This window comes from Acartia tonsa, chromosome 13 (genome assembly GCF_053477335.1).
Source record: "Acartia tonsa isolate MP-2025a chromosome 13, ASM5347733v1, whole genome shotgun sequence".
NCBI lineage: Eukaryota > Metazoa > Arthropoda > Copepoda > Calanoida > Acartiidae > Acartia > Acartia tonsa.
The window spans coordinates 12516155-12539622 of NC_137272.1; the positions used below are offsets into that span (position 1 = coordinate 12516155).

Sequence of the window (23468 nt, forward strand, 5' to 3'; positions counted from 1 at the left end):
CTAATATTCAAATCAAAACTTATGAAACTATCGGCTACGCCCTTAGAGGCCTCTAGTGGCACTTTAAAGGGTTCTCTTTTGCGTTCAAGTCTCTACGTAAACCTTCCCAAGACCCTGTCAAGGAGAACCTAATCGGTTCAGCGGTTAGCAAGATCCTTCGGTACAGACAAACAGACAAGCATCATGTTACTTTATTAAAAGGACTAGCGGTTTCGCCCCTAGCCTCTAGGGGCTTTGCCCCAAGAGGTGATTATAAAAAAATTAAGTACCTAATATAAAAAAAAACAATTGGGGGGGGGAGGAATTTTTTGTTTTTTGGGGGGATTAAGGGTGTCCCACCCCCCAAGAAAATAGCCTAAAACCTCCACAGGACCATTGGGTATATTCCCTGAAGAGTAGAATCCAATCGGTTCAGTGGTTACCGAGATCTTAAGGGACAGACAGACGGACGGACAGACAGACATCAAGCTACTTTGTATTCTAGATAAATTGAAATAGTATGTCTGTATTATATTGGCAACGATCACCTTTAATTTGAGCCATAGAGTCGACACAATGCCAATAATTTAAACAGGTTAAATTTACAGCCATAAAAATCTGTATAGATGATGTAACTTTATATGGTAGCTTTGCCACTAATTGCAATCAGGGAGGGAGGGGGCATTGGACTGTAAATTACACTAGACCGGTACTCAAAGTTTTATAACCACGTTATCTTTTTCATTGGCTCAAGAACTTTGGGTACTTTTATTAAATTTTAAATTGTTTAATTTCTAACTAAACTAATAAATTTAATCTACAAAAGGGGCGATTTCATGAACCTAGTATTAGTGTCACTATTACTAGGTTCTGATTTCATTTACCATCATTGGTGATGTATATCAGTTTATCATCCATTGTCTTATCCCTTAAGATCTCTGAATTATAATGCACTAAATTTTGATGCTTTTGACATTTGCTAGACAAAGATGTTTTTGTTTTCAGTTTTCCCACAAATAACTTTAATTTTCACATATTATATACATATTGATAGCAGTGTACCATCAATTCCACTTAAATGTAAGACATATAAAATCGCCAATTTTACCCGCATTTTGTAAAGCGTAACACGTAACGCATCCACTCGCGTCGTTGGTTCAAACAGTGTCATAACTAAAGACCTTAAAAGTTGAACTTACTGCTGTAATGGTAGATTTGGATGAATGCCTTGGCCTAAAACAGTCACTACTTATTACTATACTTAAACTCATTTAGGACATTCAGACAAAGTTCGTGCAATTAAAGAGTTGCATGCCAGCTTTGGTTATTTATTTTTTGAATAAATCAAATTTCTTATGTTATGTTATGTTATTTATATCCAGTGCATTATTTATACTTTTGCACATTAAGCTATAAAAATTGGAAAGAATTTTATTGAATATAATAGACTTGAAATCTGCATAAAATTTTTAGAAATTTTTATAAAATTCGTTTTTTGTATAATTCTTTATCTATAAGCGCAAATACAAATTAAGTTAAATAATTTTGACATATGTGATTGGTGGATTGAAAACTATCTGCGTCCTGATTGGAGAAGCTTAAGTGACGTACATCATTCAACCAATTAGAGCGCAGGTAGTTTCCAATCCACTTATCCTATTGGTCAAAATTTATTAACTTAATTGGATTTGCGCTTTTAAATAATGAATTATATAAAAAACGAATTTTATAAAAAATCCTTAAAATTTTAAGCAGATTTCAAATCTATTATATTCATTAAAATTCTTTCCAATTTTTATAGCTTATTGCACATAGCAACAATAAGGCCTAAACGACCGCGTAGCACATGTCATATTAATGCCTTAATTATTAGAGTTTAAATTACGATAACATGATAATATAAATAAAATAGTTACTAATTCTTATGAAAAATTACATCAAGTTTAAGTTAGGGTGATCTCCCGCCACTGCTACCGGTACGGCGGCGGGTTCACAATGTTACATGTAAAAGAATATATAAATATCAATAAACTAATTGAAAGGTTTCTGCGCTTCAATATAGATTTATGGGAGTGGTTACTTTTCCCCCTTTTGTCTTACCTCTGTGTTGGGGAGGGGGCGATGCAAATTTGAGTGCAGGTTTTCATTTTTTCACGCCTAAGGACCATCCCTTACCCCTGCACCAAATCTAATGTGTGGCTAAAGTGTTTATTGTCCGTTACAGTCCATGTAACATATATACAGGGTGTTTTTTTTTAATAAGACAAAAGTATTGCTTAATATAACCCACTTGCCATTGACAAAAATTAATAAGCTATATCTTAATTTCTTCATTGGGTTGGGGAGTTTTGTATTATAAAAAAATACTTAGCAATTTTTACAAATTATGCCATAAAAACCGGTTTTTCCAAAGTACCTATTTTTGGAAGATTTTTGGATCATAACCAATTTAAAGGGTGTGCTAAAATTCGTGCATTTTAAAAAATCAAATTGCGCGACTTGTGTTAATAGTAGAAAAATGTTACGCATACCGTTAGAATTGTCATAAACTCTAGTTTTGGAAATATATGTGTCATATTCATGCTATTTGTAGTATACAAGCTACGTTGGAAAATGTGAGAAAGGTTGAAAAGTTTTAAGTAAGTTGGGACATTTTACCACGTAACTCCAAAACTGTATGTAGCACAGGAATATTACATAAACACCCAAAAACTAGAGTTTATGACGATTCTAACAATATGCATAACATTTTTCTACTATTAACACAAGCTGCGCTATTTGAATTTTAAAAATATACGCATTTTAGCACACTCTTTAAATTGGTCATGATCCAAAAATCTTTCAAATATAGGTACTTTGGAAAAACCGGTTTTACGGCATAATTTGCTGAAAATCGCCAAGTGTTTTTTTCTTATAAAAAACTATCAACCCAATGAAGAAATTAAGATATAGATTATTAATTTCTGTCAATGGCAAGTGGGTTATATTAAGCAATACTTTTGTCTTATTAAAAAAAAACACCCTGTATAAACAAGCTATATTTAAATACAATCGTTTACGTTTATTTAAAGCTGCAACCCGCGATTTTATAGCTTAATGGTAACGGGTTCGAATCTGAGACAACAGATCTATAGATGAACTGAATTTAGTTTCCGAAAGTGTGCGTAGCTTTTGCGTTCTATCTTAATATTTGCTACTAGCTAAAAAAGCTTCAAACTTTTTAAAAAAATCAAAATTTGAAAAATTAAAATTTTTGAATGTATAATGTATAAATCGTTTATACATTAAATCGCTTTTCCATTTGACCGGAGTCGCTGAAAATAGGGTCTGCAATAATTGGGTTATCTGCTGTATACTTTAGGAAACTAGGGCTCGAATAGGAAATTTATTTCAGCTGATCGATCTATAGTATAGATGTATATACAGACAACTACCTCCCTTTCTTTTTCAAAGATTTCTTTCTTCTGCTTCTGAATTATTTTCTGCTACTTGGCTGTGTTAATATAAGCGACACCTTTGGTTGATTTTCAATGACCCTATAGAAAGGTTGCACAAGGCGGTTGCGATGGAAAGATACAGTTATTTAACCCTTTCTCCCTCTAGTGTTTTACTCTAATTCTGAGACAAAACCGCGATTGCTGCTTTGTCAAATGGGTGACATTAGTAATAAGGGTAGTAGTACAACGATGACAACATTCATGAGCAGCAAAGTAAATGAGTTAATGAACAGATTTTTAGTTGTCATAAAAAGAAAATAGTGAAAGCTTATAAAACCAAATTATTTATGTTTTTAAGCATGCCCGACAGACCAAGTAAATCATATACTGGATGCTCATTGATACAGGGAATCTTCACTAAAAAATTTCAACTGTCTACCTTAGCTTAGATAGACGAGAAAATAACATTTCCACATAGTGTTACGAACGAACGAACAGACAAATAAAGATAATTATAGAGCAGCTTCGCTACTAACCAAGGACGCATATCATGACCATGCATTGCTGAGAAATGTTGTGCAAGCAAAAGAATAAAAAATCCCTTCTACACAAGACAAAAGGAAAGGATTTTTTTTCCACAACATCATCTGAACATAATATAAATAATATAGTGAAATTTCATTCATCAAAAATTGTCGTTTCTATAAGTTAAGATAACAGCATAATGTAATACAGTAGAAGTGAATATTCTACTGTGATTACGCAAACTGGAACATTTATGGAACCGAGAATTAAACAATCGTCAATTTATTGACTCCAAACATGCAACCAAGAGGTCTATAAACAGGGACAAGGCAACTCATGAAAAAATAGACGATTTCCCTCAATGGGCTTAAGTCGATCTCAATCTCCCCCCCATCTCCCCCCTCTTATTAGTAGCGAAGCTACTCTATATTAGTAGCGAAGCTACTCTATAATTCGAAATGTCCGCCCGTCCGTCTGTCTGAGACAAAGTGGGGGAAACGTGATTTTTTCGGCTCCTATTAAAGATAGACAGCTGAAATTTTTAGAGAAGATTCCCATGACATATAGGCATCTAATCTATACATTGTTTTGTCCATCTGTTTGTTAATTGGGGTGCTAGATCGATTCCTAGCTTTTTTGTTTTCGTAATTTTCTCAACTGCTTTTCAACAAAGACGACAAAGCCTTCCAGGGATTTAATAAATTTGCATTCTAAATATTTTTACTAAGTTTCATTAAGATTTGTATATTCATATGGGTGCTAGATTGATTCCTAGTTTTTCAAGTTTTCATCATTATCTAAACTCCTGTTCAAGATAAACGGCTGGAATTTGTAGGGATTAAATAAGTCAACATTCTACACATTTCTATAAAGTTTTTTTTTAAGATATGATAATTGGTTGGGGTGCTAGATCGATTCCTAGTTTTTCAAATTTTCATGATTTTTTCGACTCCTGTTCAAGATAAAAAGCTGTTATTTTTAGAGAACAATTAAGTCAACATATTTTCATATTTTGCATATTTTCACCAAGTTTAAAAAAAGCTTGCTATTGGTTGGGGGTGCTAGATCGATTCCTAGATTTTACGTTTTTTTTTTAGCTTAGTGCCTAAAAAGACATTATACATTTTTTTAAGAGGTTTCGTGATTTATTCCATTTATGTCTTTTTAACATACTCAAGAGATTATTTTTTTCCAGATGTCTATCAATAAATTTTGAGCTTCGCTACTTATGGATGTTGTCATCCTTGTTTTAACATAAATTGAAAATTAGGAGAGCGGGGGATGTTTTTCGATTGCTTGTCTAATACTTTAGGTCAAGTTAGGTTAGGTTATACTTGGTACTGGGTGGCCCCGCAGGGTTGGGGCCTTTGAATGGCTCAGGCATTGAGGAAAAAAACTACCCCTGCCTACATATTTTACTTATATTTCAAAATTAAGGAGAGGGGGGGGGGGCGAAAGTCAGTACCCGATAGTCACTATGAGAAAAAACACTAATTTTTGCCATAATTTACAGAAAATATTCAATATTAATACACTAAACCCTAGCTAGTTAAATGAAGATACGCTACTATCAAAATATTACTTTATCTATTTTGACTGGCGAAAAAGTGGATGGAATAAATTTTCTTCAGATAGACCAACCCTATCCTTTTCTTTTAATGATTTATGATTCTGCATGAGTTATTGATCCCACAACTTATATAGAAAGTCTAGATCACCAATCATGGAAATGAACCAAAAGGAACATGGTGTAAGAACTGTCCGACCACATTATTGGTTAGCAAGTGTTTTTAGAAATTCAGTAAATAATTCGTTTTAATCTATAATACAAAGTAGAATGATGTCTGTCCGTCCGTCCGTTCCTTAAGATCTCGGTAACCACTGAACCAATTGGATTCACTACTGGTCCTGTGGTGGTTTTAGGCTATTTTCTTGAGACACCCCTAACCCCCCCAAAAACAAACAAAAAATCTTCCCACAATTTTCTAATATCATTTTTTTTAGGCACGTACCTAATGTTTTTTTAATTACCTCTTGGGTCAAAGCTACTAGAGGCTAGGGGCGAAGCCGCTAGTATATCTAACAAGTCAGCTTTAAATAATTGATTTTCTAAAATACAGTGAGTTTTTTTATGAGAACTCTTTTGAAAGCAATTTTACCCCACTTATAGTCATCAGAATTTAATGATTATTGTCTTATTTTCTACGTTTTTTAATGCAATTATAATAAAACAACAACAAAAAAATATTACAGTTTTTGTTTAAAAAGTACAGTAAAATGTAAATTTCAAAACTTAGGTGTCAACATCTAAAAATTGTTTTAGCGCATTTTTCTTATGTTCAAATCTTCTACCTTTTGCAAAATTGGCTGCTAAAAATTGATACAGATACTATTGGGGTTATGTACTAGGTTATATCAAAGTTTGACAGCTATATATCAATCAGGGAGGGAGTACCGGCCCCCCAAAGTCAACTACTGAAAATCCAATTTTTTTCTTGCACAGGGTAGAAGATTTGAGCATAAGAAAAATGCGCTAAAACCATTTTTAGATGTTGTCACCTAGGTTTTGAATTTTAGATTTTACTGTACTTTTTAATTAAAAAACTGAAATATTTTTTTTAATGTTCTATTAATTGCATTAGAAAACGAAGAAAATAAGCCAATAATCAATAAATTCTGATAACTAGGTATAAGTGGGGTAAAATTGCTTTCAAAAAAGTTCTCATAAAAAAACACACTGTATAAAGCTTTAATTGGTGTCTACAATATATTTCCTTTGGATGATTTTTGTGTCTGATTGGCCATCTAGGAAAATAAATCTATTGATCCCGCAAGTAGATATAAATAACACTTGTCAATTTGTTGCTGAAGAAAAATCATAATGTCATAGCAATTCCAAAACGACCAGGGTGGAAGGGGACATTGGACTTTAAATTATACAGGGAACCCAAAGTTTTAGAAACATTCGTTTGCTTTAAAACTTTGGGTACTTTAACTAAATCTGTCTTAAGTGCTACAAACTACCAGTGTTTAAACTTATCAACCAATAATTGTAATCTACATAAGGGATATTCATCATTGTAAGTGTACATTTTTCAATTATTGTCTTATCCCTTAATATACCTGAAACTGCTTATTAAGTTCTCTTGTATATTTTTAATGATCTAAGGGAAATATATATATTAAAGCAAAATAATATTTTAAAGGTAAATAGATGATCATAGCCTAAAACCAACCTTAACAAAAGTATAAATAGTTTAAAATAATCCTGGGACCTATGGAAAGCTTCCCTAAAATAGAGAACCTAATCAGTTTAATATCTAGCTAGATGGGATCTTTTTGAACAAATAAAGATGACATTACTACTTTAAATAAGTTGCAAGCTTGAAAATTCTAAAATCAAATAAATAGGACAATTCTATCATACAAAATTTAGTGTCTAAAGTTTAAAGATCAACATATTTTTAGGTATTGATAATAGAGTTACTTGTCTTGATATTACTAATCTTTCCAGAAATCCTCATAAAATGTTATAATAACGATTAATCCGAGCAATCCGTTGCGTAAAGATATACCTACGATTTTTTAAAAAATATTTTATATCAGATCTTAAATTTATTGTAAAAATAAAACAATCAAAACAGTGTTAAAGTCAAATGCATCAAAATTAAAAATCACAATAATTTCAAAGGCACTTCATATCACAATAAACAAATAATATAGTTATTCTGCGCATCGTATTATAGACAGCTTTCTGCGAAAATCAAAATGAAAAATTCTAAGATTAAAACCAGTTTTGTTAGCACAGACCTTCAGTTCCATTTTGGGGGTATAAATGTTATGATTTTTATCTTGATATTCGTGGAAAATATCTTTAATACGATGCTTTACATGATTTTTCAGTTTGGCTGAAAACCGATTCCAATCCAACGGATATTAATCGGTTTCGAAGCCATACTGGCAAAAAACTTGGTAGTTCATGTAAAAAAAAACAAGGATTATAATATTCGCAATAACGCAGCAATAACAAGCTAACAAAATTATATTTTAGATAAAGAGGGCAGTAAACTCTTAAAACCTTATTGTGAAATTAATCAGTGTAATGATAGAACAAAAATTAATAAAAACATGTTTTAGACAAGCCTTAAAGAACAGTGCATTCTCAACAGGAGGGAGGAGACATTGGACTTTTCATTATATGTACTAGTACCCAAAGTTTTATGATCACGTCTTCTTATTAGTTGCCATAAAAACATTGGGTACTTCTATAAAATTTTGATTAGTTGGTTCATTAACTAGCAGTGTTCAAACGTTTCAGCAAATAATTTTAACATAAAAAGGGATAATTTTGTTTATCATCAGTCAGACGTACAGACATACCCTAGGTATAAAGTAGCAATGCTACTATAAAAGTCAATCAGATAAAGTCAACACAAACATAAAGTAAATAAAATAAAAGGTCAAAACAGAATATCTTGTTTTTATAATATGTACTGTTTAATTCAATGGTATTTCTAGACTGAAAAATATTAGTAGGGAGGGAGAGCACATGGGACTGTAAATTACACTGGTAACAAAAGTTGCATCAGAGCGTTAGTTTATTACTTAGCCCAAAAACGTTGGTTAATTTAGAATTTGATATATTCCTGGCTTTAAAAAAAAAAAAATTTAAACTTATTGTTTGTTAAAATGTAAAAGGAGGGGGCGGAAGTGACACTTTTTGAAACCAAAACTAAAAGTCAAATGAACTCAGCTAAATGAAGAGTTACAGCTTTGAGATTTGACATGGCAGTTGCTTTATAGGGGTACAATATGGAACTGCGAAGAAACGGCGGTGGAACCACCTCTCCCGACAAAAACCGCCGTTTCCCGTTGAAATTTATTTTTGCCTTTTCTCTCCAAATTAGACAATTTTCAATCATCTAAGATAAACTTTATTTTTCATAAAAATTTCCCTTATATTTTCACTTGACACTTAAAAATTCAAACATGTCAATAATAAAAAGTGTCAAGTGCAAATATATTGAACGGCATCATACTTCTAATAAAACCACACTACTCTTCTCCTGCGTCAGCAGCCTTCCACTTTCCTGTCGTTCCTTATAATTGCATTTGGCGAGAAAAGGCGAAGAAAAATTCGGCGGAAAACAGCGGTTATCGGCGTGAGCGGCGTTTTCGCCGCCGTTTCTTCACAGTTTCATATTATACCTCTTTAAAGCAATAGCCATGTCAAATCTCAGAGCTGTAACTCTTTATTTAGTTGAGTTCCTTTGACTTTTAGTTTTTGTTTTAAAAAGTGTCACTTCCGCCTCCCCCCTTTTAGGTAATACAAATTGGATACATTAGATACATTTATAATCAAACATATATAAAATAGAATTAATAAAATAAAATCAATTGTGATGTTCATAAAAAATGCAATACTATTATCTAAAATCATAAAATTGTAGAAGATAAAGTCGTAGAACAAGTATTAAATAATTTGTTTTACGTCAAGAAAGATTCAAAGTATATGTATTTGTCGCATCGTATTGTAGACAGCTTTTCCGAAGACAGTAAAATGAGAAATCAAAAAGTTGATTCCAGTTTCGTTGGCCCCGAGGGACCGAAGGACCCGGCCGACTATACTGGAATTGATATTATAACTTTTATTTTATTAGTCGTCGAAAACCGTCTATAATACATTACGTTACATGGTTTTTAAGTATGGCCTAATACTGATTCTAAACCAGCGGATATTAATCGGTTTCGAAGCCATACATAATTAAAAAGATGTGACCGTTTTTCTTGATCTAAAGAGACCAAACCATGGCACCGCCACTTGGCTTCGACACAAAAATGGCCGAATCAACGTTTTCAACGCCAGCATAATATTCCGCCTTTAAAGCGGCCAAAAACTTCTCCACTTGGCTTTCAGCAACTAAAATAGACAAAAACAATATAACCCTCATAATAAAGTAATAGGATGTTTGTCTCTCTGTGTTTTTCTATATGTTTGTACCCAAGGATCTCGCTAACCACTGTACTGATCGGGTTCTCCTTAACAGGATAGCTTCTCATAGGTCCCGGGAATGTTTACTACTATCTTTTTAAATATTCACGCTTTTGAGTATAGACTTGATCGCAAAATAGACAAATTATTTCTCCAATTATATATTTGAAATAAAAAAAACATTTAAAGTGCCACTAGAGGCATAATCTTATATCCTACTTCTTTGGTTGTATCTCATTCCTTTACATAACATTAACAAGGATGACAAATCCATAAGTAGTAAAGCATAAAATAATCATTAATGGAAAAAATAAAAAGGAAGTTATAGAGCAGATAGAAAATCACGAAACCTTTAAGATAAATGTTTGTCTTTTAAAGATCGAGGTAATATTTACATTAGTTAATGTTCCTTAAATAGCAGTCAGGAAGATGACAGTTTGCCCCATAGCGTTATGAACGTACAGACAAAGACATTTAGAGTAGCTTTATTCCTAAAAAAGAACAACGTTCTATGTACTTATTTTTGTTCTAAGCTTACCTAATGAAACAGTACAGCCGCCCCACCCTGCTCCAGTTAATCTAGATCCTGCAATAGAAAATTCCTATCAGTTTACAATTAACATCCAGCTAAACTGCAAGGTTGATTATATTAATAATTTTAACCTTGTCAAGCAACATTTTCTGCATTTATAGTTTTACAAAGGGGGGAGGCGGAAGTGACACTTTTTTGAAACCAAAACTAAAAGTTAAAGGAACTCAACTAAATAAAGAGTTACAGCTCTGAGATTTAGCATGGTAGTTGATTTAAAGAGGTACAATATGGAACTGCGAAGAAATTGCGGCGAAACCGCCGCCCCCGCCGTTTTCCGTCGATTTCTTTTTGCCTTCTCTCGCCAAATTTGACCATTTCCAATCATATGAGTTAATTTTTTCTTATATTTTTTTACTTAACACTTAATATTTCAAACATGTCAATAATAAAAAAATATCGCAAGTGTCAAAATATAAGTGAAATTTTTATGAAGATGATAGAAAATTGTCTACTTTTGATGTACTTTCCCTTTTGCTAGACTACAGGGGGGGCGGGGACACCTTTGGACTTAAATTTATACTGTCCCCCAAATGTTTCTGATCACCTTTTCCCAGTAAGTATACTTTTTCTTCCTTGATTTTTAGACTCTTTAGAAGTTTCCAAACTATCAAAGTTTTACCTAAAGCTCCATTCTTGAGTGATAGTTCTACCAACCTATCCAGACCATCAGCTGAACATTCATAGTCGTACCTACACAGATATAGATAGAGTTGCTGCGAATTTTAACAGAATTAAGTGTTTTAAGTGTTTTAGTGGTAGTGATGGGGGCTTATTCAGGATCATTAAATATTTAGTTAATAGGTTTTTTTATATCAAGAAACAAATATTTATTATATTGTTTTAGTGACTATTTGGTCCAAACTTTTTAACCTATAAATTCAATCTACAGAAAAATATCATCATGTATATCAATTTATCTCCCATTGTCTTATCCCTTGAGACTCCGGAAATAATTTACTACCTGCAAGAGTTATGGCTGGCTGTCATTAGTTCTCCCAACTCTTTCAGCCCTTCTTCTCCTTAACATTAATATAGATCATACATGCAGTACTTTTTAGCTCCTCAGTTACGCTAGGTGCCCCCTTTCCTCCTTTTTAAGAGCTGGCCCCTCCTTTTCATAGAGTGATCTTCATAAGGAGGACAAAAGTTGAGTTTCACTTGGTATACCCTTCGAAAGGAGGATAAAAGTTGGGTTTACTTGGGTTGCTTTTCATAAGGAGGACAAAAGTTGGATTCCGAAAACCCAACTAATCATGTATGATATAGGTAAGAGTAAAATCCGTATAAAAGTAACAGGATTTCTGTAGCGATGGTTATCCTTTACAATTACATTATAAGTCCAGGGAATGTTTTATCTATTTTGGGGACCGTGCCTCCCCACTCTCAAAAACATCGCACCTGGAAAATAAACATAAGCCAAGCCCACTCCCCCAACACAATTTATTTTTATTTTCCTGTTTTTGACTAAAATTGAAATTATTGCTTTGATTATTTACCTGCTTTGTTATGACAGACTTCTCTAAATCTGTATACTCTATTGGATTCACTTAAAACATGCCTACACAAAATATTCATAATTGTTTTTTTAGGTAACTTAATATTTATATTACTAATTTTGCTTGGAGGGGAGGGGAAATTGGAATGTACATATATTATACAAGAATCCAAAGTTTTATGCGCCCGTTTTCTAATTTGTTTGCTTAAAAACTTTGGATAGTTTTACTAAATCTTGATTGGTTTGATTAAACTAGCAGTTTCTAAACTTTTTTACCAAAAATTTTGTTCTACAGGAGGAGTTATTTTGTTTGTCATAATTTGGAATAAACAGCAATTCATCGACCCTTGTCTTATTCATTTAAGATACTTACATAAAAGTACTAGGATGTCTATTTGTCTATGTGTCTGTCTCTAGCTTAAGAAATCACTCAATATGGATCATCTTTACAGTGAAGCTTTTAGAGGTCCAAGGTTTATGTCTATTTTTGCGGATGAGACTATGAGAAATTGCCCCTGAAAAAAAATCTTAAGTAGCGGGTCGACTTTACTGCTCCCCTATCCCTAGTAGAGGCCTACAGAGGCTTTTCAGCTAGTTCAAAAGTTTTATACCTTGCTCTTTGTTGGAGTTTAAATGTTTGTAGTTCTTGTGTGTTAGCAGTTAAAATATCTGTTCTAAATTACAAAAATATATAAATATAATATTGTACTGGCTTGCTGTTGGGTTCGATTCTGGAACAAACTGCGTCATGCACGGGATGTTAATAGTAACAACTACTGACAACTGCTATGTAAGGCGCTTGACATAAATAGTAAGCAGGGGAATACCTTGTCTAACAAACATTAACAGGCACCGTTAAGACTGTGAAACAAAAGTCGTACAATCATCAAAGGGTTGGTTGTCTTTGTGGCAACCCTTTGGGCGCAACCCATTAGTCTAAAAAGTGGGTTACACCGTAATGAAAGGATGCCTTGGAGAACCAGTCAAAACCTGAATGAACATTTCACCCCCTAAAAACAGAGAGGGAAGGGACACTGGAGTCCAGTGACTGGACTGTCAGTGTATATTGCACTGGGATTCAAAGTTTTATAAACATGTTATCATAATCTTATTCTTTCAGTAGGTACTTGCATTTTGATAGGTAGGTTCCAAACTAGGATTGTCAAACTTTTCAAACAATAAATCTACTGAGGGTTGAATTTTGTTTATCATTATACGAATGTATATCAACTCATAGTCCATTGTCTTATCCCCTAAGATCCCTGCCGAGAGATAACTTAAATTATAAAAAGTTATACACTTACCTTAATTCCTCATCAGTTATTCCAAGTTCAGCCAATACATCCTCTCTTGTATAAACCTATTATTTTTATAATGACTATAATTTTATAATAATAAAGAGGGGGGAAATTCTGTAAATTTTGATGTTATCAATCGTAAAATTTCTTCAATGATGCTTATGCTTCAGTTCTTATAATTCAAGAAATATCTAAAGTGATGTCAAATATTGCAATACCTTTAGTTTCTAATATGGGGGGAAGTTTTGACACATTTGCGTAAACAGTGATTATAAGCTTTATCTTTGGACTGAGAGGATAGGTTATTAGGGATAAAATCATTCTTATATATGATAAATTTTCCCAAGTTTTAGATTAATTGGATTGGCCTCCAGGTTCAGGAGCTGCAAGCCTCCAAGTGGTCTCTGAACAGGTAAAAATAAAAAATATAATTTTAAGAGTTAGAGGTCAACTTATAAAACAAAATATGCACCTTTTTTAATGTTATTTACATATTTGAAGAAAATAGATCCATATTTTATAATTTAACCAATATCTCTTAAAAATAAAAATTAATTCTTATTTTTACATGTCCAGAGACCACAACTACTATTCTCAGATTTAAAAGTAACATCAAAAATCCTAGTCAAGCACAAAAACTATCAACCCCCCTCCCCTTTATTTTTAAATTAACTGAAAATATAAGGTAGGGAATGGTAATTCGTTGTTTGTTTATTACTTTAGGTCAGATACTGAGTACGGTACCCCGAAGGATAAGGGACTCTAAGGGATTAGGCAAGGCATACAAAAAAAACTACTCTCCACCCCTTATTTTCAATCTATTTTAGAAATAATTGGGGAGGGGGTCTTTTAAATGGTTGAAAGGCACTTTAAAAGAAAGCATGAACTTACCTCTTTAGGTAGGAAAGTTGAAACAGAATTGACTAGCTCCTCTAAACATTTTCCACTGGATACTTGGACATTTCTAAACATTTATTAAAATCATAATATAAAATATTAAAAGTACCTAATTACCTATCTTATTCTTATCCTAGAATATAAAGTAGTAAGCCTTTTTTTTGTATGTAGCGAAGGTTCTCCCTTACAGTGAAGCTTCTTTTAGGTCCAGGGAAGGTTTTCAATTAATTTTGGAAAGGTACCACCATCGGATCTTGGACAAAGTAGCCTCCGGACAAAGTAGCACCAGGACAAAGTAGCATCCGGACAAAGTAGCCTCCTAAGGAAAGTAGCCTCCACTGTTAATAAAGGTCATGGCCGCAGCGCTCGGCCCCCTGGCCTGCCTAGCCGCGGGCGCTCGGATCCTTGCCTATAACCTAACCTAACCCAAACTAAAAATTGCAAAAACAATGTTAAAAATTCTAAAAACAATATTCAAACTTGTAAAAATCTACCAACCACTTTTTGTAAAATCCACAAAATTCTTAACCATCTAGATCCCCAACATCTTCCCAGTTCCCAAGAGAATTTGCCCCTAGAAAATTTTTTTACCTTTTCTTTTTAACCGCTAGTATTTAACAAAAGCAACTATGTCCATATGAAGTAAATAAAAAACAAGGCTGACTACATTTATAAGGAGCTTGACAAATAATGGAAATGCCAACGGAAATGTGAATTATAGAGACATGATCGCAGGTTATGGAAATTAATAAAAGAAGTTTTAATTGTGTATAGATATTTAAGCAGCTGAGAAAACACTTTCATTTTCCTCAAGAGCATTACGGATCGGACATACAAACATACCAGTAGGTTATACAACACTCTTATATATGCAAAATCTTAAACAAAAATAGCTTCCTACCTCTAAAAGTAACTGAAAGAAAAACTGCCGGACTAAGTAAATTGTTTTCTGGATGCCCATTGGTAAAATGAATCTTCACAAATAATACCAACCTTCTATCTTTTAATCGTGGTTGAGAAATTTACGTTTCCCCAAAAAAGTAAAAAACTAAAATGAAAAGATTTACAATCATATTAAACAATTATTACTGAGGCCATCATTGAATAAGCTAGACAGAAGTACAGACAAAACCAAAGTTATATAGTGGAATTGCTACAGAAAAGTCTTGCACCTTAGTTTCTTAACATCTTTCCAGTCACTCTCCTAGATAATAAAAAAATATTTATTTTTAATGAAACATTAAATGCTAATAAAGAGCTTAAAACAAGTGATCTAAAGGGATATGACAATGGAGATAAATTGATGTATATCCCAAAGATGATGATACACAAAATTACCCCTTCTGTAGATTACAATTAGTGGTTGAAACGTTTGGACACTCTAATTAATGAATCAACCAATCAAAATTCAATAAGTCCACAAAGTTGATAAACTAAATAATAAGAAAACGTTAATATCAAACTTTGGGGACTAGTGTAATAAACATCTAAATGTCCCCTTCCTCCCTGGCTTAAAACTGTTTAGGTATTTATTTTAAAAATCTGGCATATTTGGTAAATGTAAAGATTTCTGCATGTCGGTTCATAATAACTATATAAATAAATATAGGTGGATTATCGTATCTTGCATGATTAGGGAATCTTGACTGCTTAAATATTGTACCTTCAGCAATTGTTTGGCTATGAGCTTGGCAGCAAGACGACATTCTACAACTCTACTGTTAAACTCATTACTAGCGGCTTTGTTCTTCTCCTAACGATAAATAGATAGATGGATTGTTGGAATTTTAGATTGTTTTATTTATTGCTCTATAATATTGTTGTTGTACTCTGTAGAGTCCAGATAGGACCATTGTCAGAGGTTTACAGAATCATCTGTTCAAATAAATATTGTTATTTGTTGACAGAATAGATAATAGATAGATAGAAAATGTAGAAAGCTTAAAATAGATAGGTTAGGTACATACTTAGATTGAAACGTGCCAGGTGTCTTGGATAATACAATAAAATAATGTACAATCCCAACAGTGTAAGACAAAATTACCCCTTCTGTAGATTAAAATTATTGGCCGGAGAGTTAAAACACGACTAGATTGAAACAAACCAATAAAATTACCAATGTTTTTTTAGTCAGCGAATAAGATAACACGGTTATGAAACTTTGGATTCTAGTGTAATTTACAGCCCAAAGTACCCTCCCTCACTGGAAATCTATATGTAGTTCAAACAAGCGAAAAACTACCTTACTATATCATCCACCCCCCCCCCCCCCTGTTTCACATTCATTTATAAATTGAGTTGGGGAAGAGTAAACATTGAAACAAGTTACTTTGGGAAAACAACACCATCTAACCTGCAAGCTATTAGCAATAACAAATACTGAGCCGTCAGGCAGCTTAGTATCATGTGCTACCAGAGGGTTAAATTCAATCAACTTAGCTTGGCCAGCCACGGCTAACAGTTCAATTGCTTGATCCATACCTCCTCCCTGAAATAAAACAAGGATAATATAATCCAATAGCAGCTCAGCTGTTTTAAATAACAAGATTAAAATAAGGGTATTTATTGGGAGAACAGAAAGAAATAAAGATAATGAAAGATTAAACAGAAAAAGAGAAAGAAAGAGGAATAAAGATAAAGAAATAACGGGTACAGAAAGAAAGAAAGGGAGAGAGATGAAGAGAGAAATAGAAAGAAAGAATGGAAATACTTATCAGGAGAGAAGTGGAAAGAAATAGAAAGAAGTAGAGAGGAGAGAGTGTGTGTGAGGGATAGAATATAAGGAAAGAGAGCGGTGTCCGAACCCTGCAGGGTTGCCCAGTACCCAATATAACCTAACCTTTCCTGGCCTATAGCAAAAAAACAAATGATAAAACTAAATCCCCCTCCTTAATTCTTTTTAAAATTGAAAACAAGAGGGGGGTGGTTTCTGTGCTCGACTTGACATTTTATGGGAAACCGCCCATTAATCAATCAATCTAAAGTTTACCTGGGTCCCAATAAATCTTTCAGCTCTGGCACAAAGATTTGCCAGGTCACTCCTATCAACTTCAAGCTTGTTACTCCTTAAATATTATCATTACTCTAAATGAATGTGTCTCTAAAAGCCTCTAGGGGATCTTGAGGGAAATTTCAAAAATAAAAGCCTAACACCAAAGCCTAATTTAAAAAAAAATGGACTTGTGCTCAGCTTTAAATGGGAGAGCTTTATCGGTTCAGAGGTTAGTGAAATCTTAACAAACAAAATACATTACTACTTTTTTATACACCCCTAGACGCCTCAATAACTTTTTTGTTATTTTTTCCGGCTCCGATAACCTGGACATAAAGGAATCATTACTGAAAAGGAGAATCACATAATGTAGGTTTGGTAATCTGCTCGATTTTTGGGTCGGATTCGGATTCTTACAAAAATCCGCCCCCCCCCCCCCAAAAAAGCGGATTAATCAGTGGATTGTGGATTTTTGGATTGTTGATGGCGGATTCTAGCAAAATTTTTAAGGTATTTTTATAAATAAAAAACTTTATAATAAACTAACCAATCAAAATCCATTAAAAGTCCCCACAGTTGTTTAGCCAACGAATAAGAAAGCGTTATTTTATAACTTTGGAGACTTGTGTAATAAACAGCCCATTCTCTCGACTCTCTCTCTCTCTCACTTGATACAGACGGAAAGACATGGTTAATTGTAGAGTAGCTCTGCAACTAATAACATACACGACAGCAACTAAGCTGGAACCAACAACCAAGGCACTGGAACTTGATAGGCCAGCAGATGGAGGAATGCATCCAGACACTAAAACCTAATAACCAAAAATGGGCATTTGAGATTCAGGAATCATCCTACCAAATTTGGGGTAAAGTCCCTTTCGTGACAACGCCTCTTAAGGGCGTTTCGTCGTATTTTTACAGTAGCTTTTGATAGGTTAAGTGATTGCCCCGCAGGGTTAGAGCCCACGCAGGGGCTGAGAAAAGCTACTGTAAAAATACGACGAAACGCCCCTTAAGAGGCGTTGTCACGAAAGGGACTACACCCCAAATTTTAAACGATAGGACAATTCTAACATGCCTAAATCATTTATAAGCCAAAAAAAATGCTTCGCTCATAAAATTTTAAAATCATTATGAAAAAAACCGTTGCCTACAACTGTTCTACCATTTAAACACGGCATTTTTAAATGTTGTAAAAGTTTACCTGGATTCCGTTTGGATTCTCTATCATCTTATCTTCATACACTCCCTAAAAGTACATTCATTTATAAATTTTTAAATAAATAGGTAGGTAACTTGTAAACATAAGCGTAAAAATTGAGGTTTAGTTTAGCTGTCAACACCCCCACTTGATTTTAAAATTGATAAAGCCTGCCTTACTCACTTAACCTCTCATGATTTAAGTATTAAGTAAGTACCCATAAGTATTAAGTAGACTTACATATATTAAGATGTATAAGAAACAATCATGACAATAGTTAAGATCCCTGTACATACATACCTTCAATCCACAGAGAAAGTAGGACCACCAGTTTATTTTTTCTGTTGAAATGTCTATTTCCTGAAGATTCTCCATGCTGAAAAAATAACAGAAGTTATTAGGTAATTGTAATTATAATTATAATTTATCGCGTTATCTTATTCATTAAGTCAAACACTTTTAGTACTTTCATTGAATTATGATTGGTTGGTTCCAAAACAAAAGTGCCAAACTTTTAAATCTGCTTGAATCTACAGAGGGAGTAATTTTGTGTATTGCCATTGTTTAATCAAATTATCGTTTTTTGTCTTATCCCTTAGGATCACTGGCAGCCATGCTCTCGTTAGGATGATTACATAGGTATTTAGTACAGAAATATTCGTATGTCCAATGGTCAAGGAAGAAATGTTACGCAAAGGCAGTATCAATTTTGCGGCTAGACAGTTTTTTCAACTACAGAAAAGTTAACTATTGAAAGAGCAATCCTTATGTTTTAAAAATGTTTTTTTTACAAACAAAAAAACATCTGATTAAATAGTTTTGTATATAATGTAACACTATTGTTTTTATTCATTTCACCCACAGGACATTTGTACCGAAAAGCTCTAAATAAATACCTACCTAAATTCTGCATACTTTTCATTGTTTAAATTCTTCAATTCTAGCTTTCCAGACTCCAAAGTTCTTACGCCAACAATGATATCCTAAAAAGTAACAATTTAGATTATCTAAAGGGAAAAGACAATTGACGATAAATTGATATTCAATGATGATAACCAAATTATCCCTACTGTAGATAATAATATTGGTTAAAGGTTGGACAGACACTGCTATTTTGTAGTAAACCGATCAAAATTCATTGATATTACTCAAAGTTTGGGAATAGTCCCTTTCGTGACATCGCACCTTAAGGGGCGATTTTTCGTTTTTTTAAAATGACTTTTTTATAGGTTATTTTAGGTTCTAGGTTAGGTAAAAGGTTATATAGGGTTAGGTGATTGCCCCCACAGGGTTAGGTAATTGGCCCCGAAGGGTTAGAGCCCCCCGCACGGGGCTAGAAATAGGAGAAAACCTACTATGAAATATAAAAAGAATAGCCCCTTAAGGTGCGATGTCTATACCCCAAAGTTTTTGAGCTAACGAATAAGATAACTTGGTTATCAATCTTTGGGTACCAGCGTAATTTAGTCAAATGTCCCCTATCCTACTATGTAGTAATAAATTATATAAAGAGTATAGACAGTAATATAGAAGCGTGCATTAATATATTGGTAGCTAGTTAAACATTGAAATTTGGAAAATAGTCATTTATTGCATCGTATTATAAACAGCTTTCCGCAGATATATAAATGCACTGTACAATTATAAGATTAAAACTGGTTTTGTTAGCCCGAGATGCCGAAGGTTGGTTAACTGGTTTTAATATTATGAATATGATTGTACATTTTTATATTCGTTGAGTACTGGATATAATACGATGCATGATTTTTCAGTAACATGAATTAAAAACCGGTTCTAATCCAGCGGATATTAATCGGTTTCGATGCCATACTGGAAACCTAAATTACCTGATCAATTGCCATGGGATGAACAGCATAGCCGCAGTAATCTATATGCTCACCTTAAAAAATAAGATTAAATATAGAACACCTGCCATTAAAGCATTTAACAAGGATGAAAACAAACATAAGAGCAATGCTTAAAATCAGAATGTCAAGCAAACGAACATTACCTAACAAAAGGTAAAGGAAAATAAGGTATAATAATCCTTAATTTTAAGAAGTCTAAACATAAAAAAAAACTTTTAAACCTATTACTCAAATACAGTAAGCTTAAAATGGCCATACTTAAATTATAACACTTGGTTGTATAGATGTTTCATTATTAACATCAGGAATAAATATTTGAACAGAAACTAAATCCACATAGACGTCGATAACTTAAGATTTAGGATAAAAATTAGCTACCTATAAGATTAACCCTGCCAGGAACACGAATCAAATATTCTGGCTCAGAACCAAATGATTCCTGAAACAAAAAGAATTTAAAGCTATTTTTAAGCCACTGGACCATCACCTCACCCTCCCCCTCCCACCCCTATAGACATTTTGTTTACTCGGCTACTCAGAAATCAGCCTCTGAAATATGCAAAGATGATTTAACTGGTTAATAAGCATATATGTACCTAATTTTTTTCGTAAATTAATTTTTCATCTTCTTTTCATACTTTGATTACTTTTAAAATTAAGACATTGAAATTAAGAAACATTGCCAATGACCATAAACAAATGAACCCACCTAAAGATAATTATTAGTGGAAATATTTGGACGGGCACTGCTGGATTGAACAGGCCAACAAATTAAAGTACCCAAAGTCAACGAATGAGACAACATGATTATAAATTTGGGTTACGAGTATAATTTACATTCCTTTGACCTCATCCCTTCCCTCTACTTAAAAATGTTGTCTTCCTTCCTTTAAGCGGAATAAAGAAAATTACAAGATAACCTCAAAATTCTTGACAAAATCAGCATATTTATCTCTTAAAGAACCCTCCAACTTTTCAACGGCTAACATTTTTTCTGAAAAAAGGCACAATGATAAAAAGATATTTATAACTGTTTCATTATTATTTGAATATTTTTTTCTGGAATATATTATATTTTACATAGTTAAAGGAAACACCAGTTTTACTTTATTAACAAAGTAATTCTAGTACAAATATATTAAAAATTAGCAATTTTATCACAATGACTTTTGTGGTAAAAATAAAATACATATAACATTATCATAAACGTGACTATCTTATGAAGCAAAGCTCCTTCATATCCTTTTTGTGTAAGTATGTTCAAATAACTCTAAAACTAATTTAAGTTACGGCTTAATTTATCGTTTTTTTAGAGTATAACATAAGTTTTAAAATTGTCTAAAATTAAAAGTTATTCTTGATTTTACATTGCTGGACCACATAACATGCTTTTTCTTGTAAAATTACAATATTATTTCAAAATTAATATGATTATCAATACAATAACATTATAAATATTATAATATCAACATTTTTTAAAAAGTTTCTATGAAAACTTATGTCTTTTTTTGAATGAAAACTTCGTCAGCAGACACAAAACAAAACTCCAAAAAAGCGCTTGAAAATTATTTTCCTATACAAGAAAAAATAGCCAAGATACGCAAAAATTCATACAAACATACAGCCTATCACTTTGTCAGATACACCAAATTACTGCACAAAAAAAGAATGTATATTATTTTCTATTGATTTTAACCTCAAAAAAATATGAAAATCTGATGAAACAAAGTAACATGCAAATGACGAGAAAGCATTTTAATTGGTGGATAAGGTAGAAACTACATACCTTCTTTCAAAAAGGCATACAAAAAAGAATAACAAAAAATACATAGTAATAAATTCAACATTTAAAAATAGAAATACATTAAATAATAGCATTAATTTTAACATTTATTCATTGAAGCATAAATTGATAATATATAATACACTATTTTTAAGTCACAGAGTATTTTATTCTCTAAGAGCCGCGAGGCGACGGCTGAGAGGATCATCAACAGTCGAAGAAGACGCCCTCACCGACTCTCCTATTGTAGATGAAGGAACAGATGCCAGCTGGGAGCTGATTTCAAGGCCGGATTCTTCTGCCACCTGTCGTATTAAGTCGTCAACTTGCTCAGCAGGAGTAGTTGTTGTAGTAGCTGTGCCCATTGAATTCTCCATTACACTTGTCTGTACATCAAGATCTTCAAACTGCTTCTCAAACTTGTCCATAACCTGCGATATTTTTTCAAGTTCCATTGAGTTGATTGCTTTGTCCAGAGCTTTCACTACAGATCCCATATTTTTTGCCACACCTTTCATTGTGACTGCAGTTTGTACTCTAGAAGCCGTAGCATCCACTTTGCTTGACATCCGTAGGTAATTTAGACTTTCATTCTTTTTTCTGACAGCGTTTTCAGCATAAATTCTGGCTCTCTCCACGTCTCCTGAAGATAAAGCCTTTTTAATTTTATCCTCTTCTTTTTTCTGTTCTTTTTCTGCCTTCTTTGATAATTTCTCCAGCTGTTTGGAGCAAAACTTTAGCTGGAACAAAGTTTCCTCCATATTTGGTCCACCAAAGCCAAACATTATTTCGTCTTTTGTATAAGTGAGCAATATTAGATTTTTAAAAATAGCTTATCTCTTTTTTTTCTTCCAAGGCTAGTTGTTATTATTCATCGTACACAGACTTGTCTGCTTCTAAAAAAAAAATTGAGTGTAGACGATATTTCTCTGTATATTTTTCCCAAACAGAATTGTATACTTTCCATCGAAAAAAACATAGTTCAAATTACACTACTTTATCAGAATTCAAATTCTAAAAATATTAATAGAAAATTTTTCAGTAAAAGAAGATTATTCTCCTTTAACATAAGTATAATCAGCTGTTCCTCGATGGGAAGAAAGAGTACGGAATAAAATGTCCAAAAGACCAGATGTTTATGTAAACAAACAAAAAAAAATCACGAAACTTTACATTATAAAAATCCGCGAAACTAAACAGACCTTTTTATTACAATATTAGATACTTATTGCTATAAGAAATGATCATTAATTTGTCAATCGTCCTAACTGTTGAGCTACCTGGGTTTTGTAGGGTTTGCACAAGAAGGGAGGGAATCTTAGAAATATGACCCCCAAAACTTGTTTTCTCTCAATTTAGTTTGCTTCTTCTTACACTTTATTCCTGTTAAAAGGTATATAATTTAGGAG

The 23468-nt window shown here is 32.9% G+C and overlaps 2 protein-coding genes across 2 annotated transcripts in view; both read right to left on the bottom strand.

Annotated features, from left to right (window-relative positions):
- Window positions 1-7536: 7536 nt before the first annotated feature.
- Window positions 7537-23468, bottom strand: part of LOC145303826 (N-acetylgalactosamine kinase-like) — a 213983-nt gene continuing 198051 nt past the window's right edge. Inside the window, exons 2-20 of the mRNA XM_080145465.1 lie at window positions 21197-21269; window positions 20655-20715; window positions 20256-20308; window positions 19309-19391; window positions 18709-18784; window positions 18412-18456; window positions 17934-18019; window positions 17205-17280; window positions 16569-16703; window positions 15879-15968; window positions 15388-15419; window positions 14210-14282; window positions 13325-13380; window positions 12632-12694; window positions 12022-12083; window positions 11487-11544; window positions 11145-11215; window positions 10472-10519; window positions 7537-9861 (exon numbers count right to left, since the gene is read on the bottom strand). Coding sequence (XP_080001591.1) covers window positions 9734-9861; window positions 10472-10519; window positions 11145-11215; window positions 11487-11544; window positions 12022-12083; window positions 12632-12694; window positions 13325-13380; window positions 14210-14282; window positions 15388-15419; window positions 15879-15968; window positions 16569-16703; window positions 17205-17280; window positions 17934-18019; window positions 18412-18456; window positions 18709-18784; window positions 19309-19391; window positions 20256-20308; window positions 20655-20715; window positions 21197-21265 — 1365 coding nt within the window. The 5' untranslated portion in view covers window positions 21266-21269 and the 3' untranslated portion in view covers window positions 7537-9733. The remainder of the gene's footprint in view (window positions 9862-10471; window positions 10520-11144; window positions 11216-11486; window positions 11545-12021; window positions 12084-12631; window positions 12695-13324; window positions 13381-14209; window positions 14283-15387; window positions 15420-15878; window positions 15969-16568; window positions 16704-17204; window positions 17281-17933; window positions 18020-18411; window positions 18457-18708; window positions 18785-19308; window positions 19392-20255; window positions 20309-20654; window positions 20716-21196; window positions 21270-23468) is intronic.
- LOC145303832 (charged multivesicular body protein 1a-like) lies at window positions 22154-22945 on the bottom strand. Its single transcript, XM_080145470.1, has one exon. It carries the CDS (start codon window positions 22842-22844, stop codon window positions 22227-22229), a length of 618 nt encoding a protein of 205 aa, XP_080001596.1. The 5' UTR covers window positions 22845-22945; the 3' UTR covers window positions 22154-22226.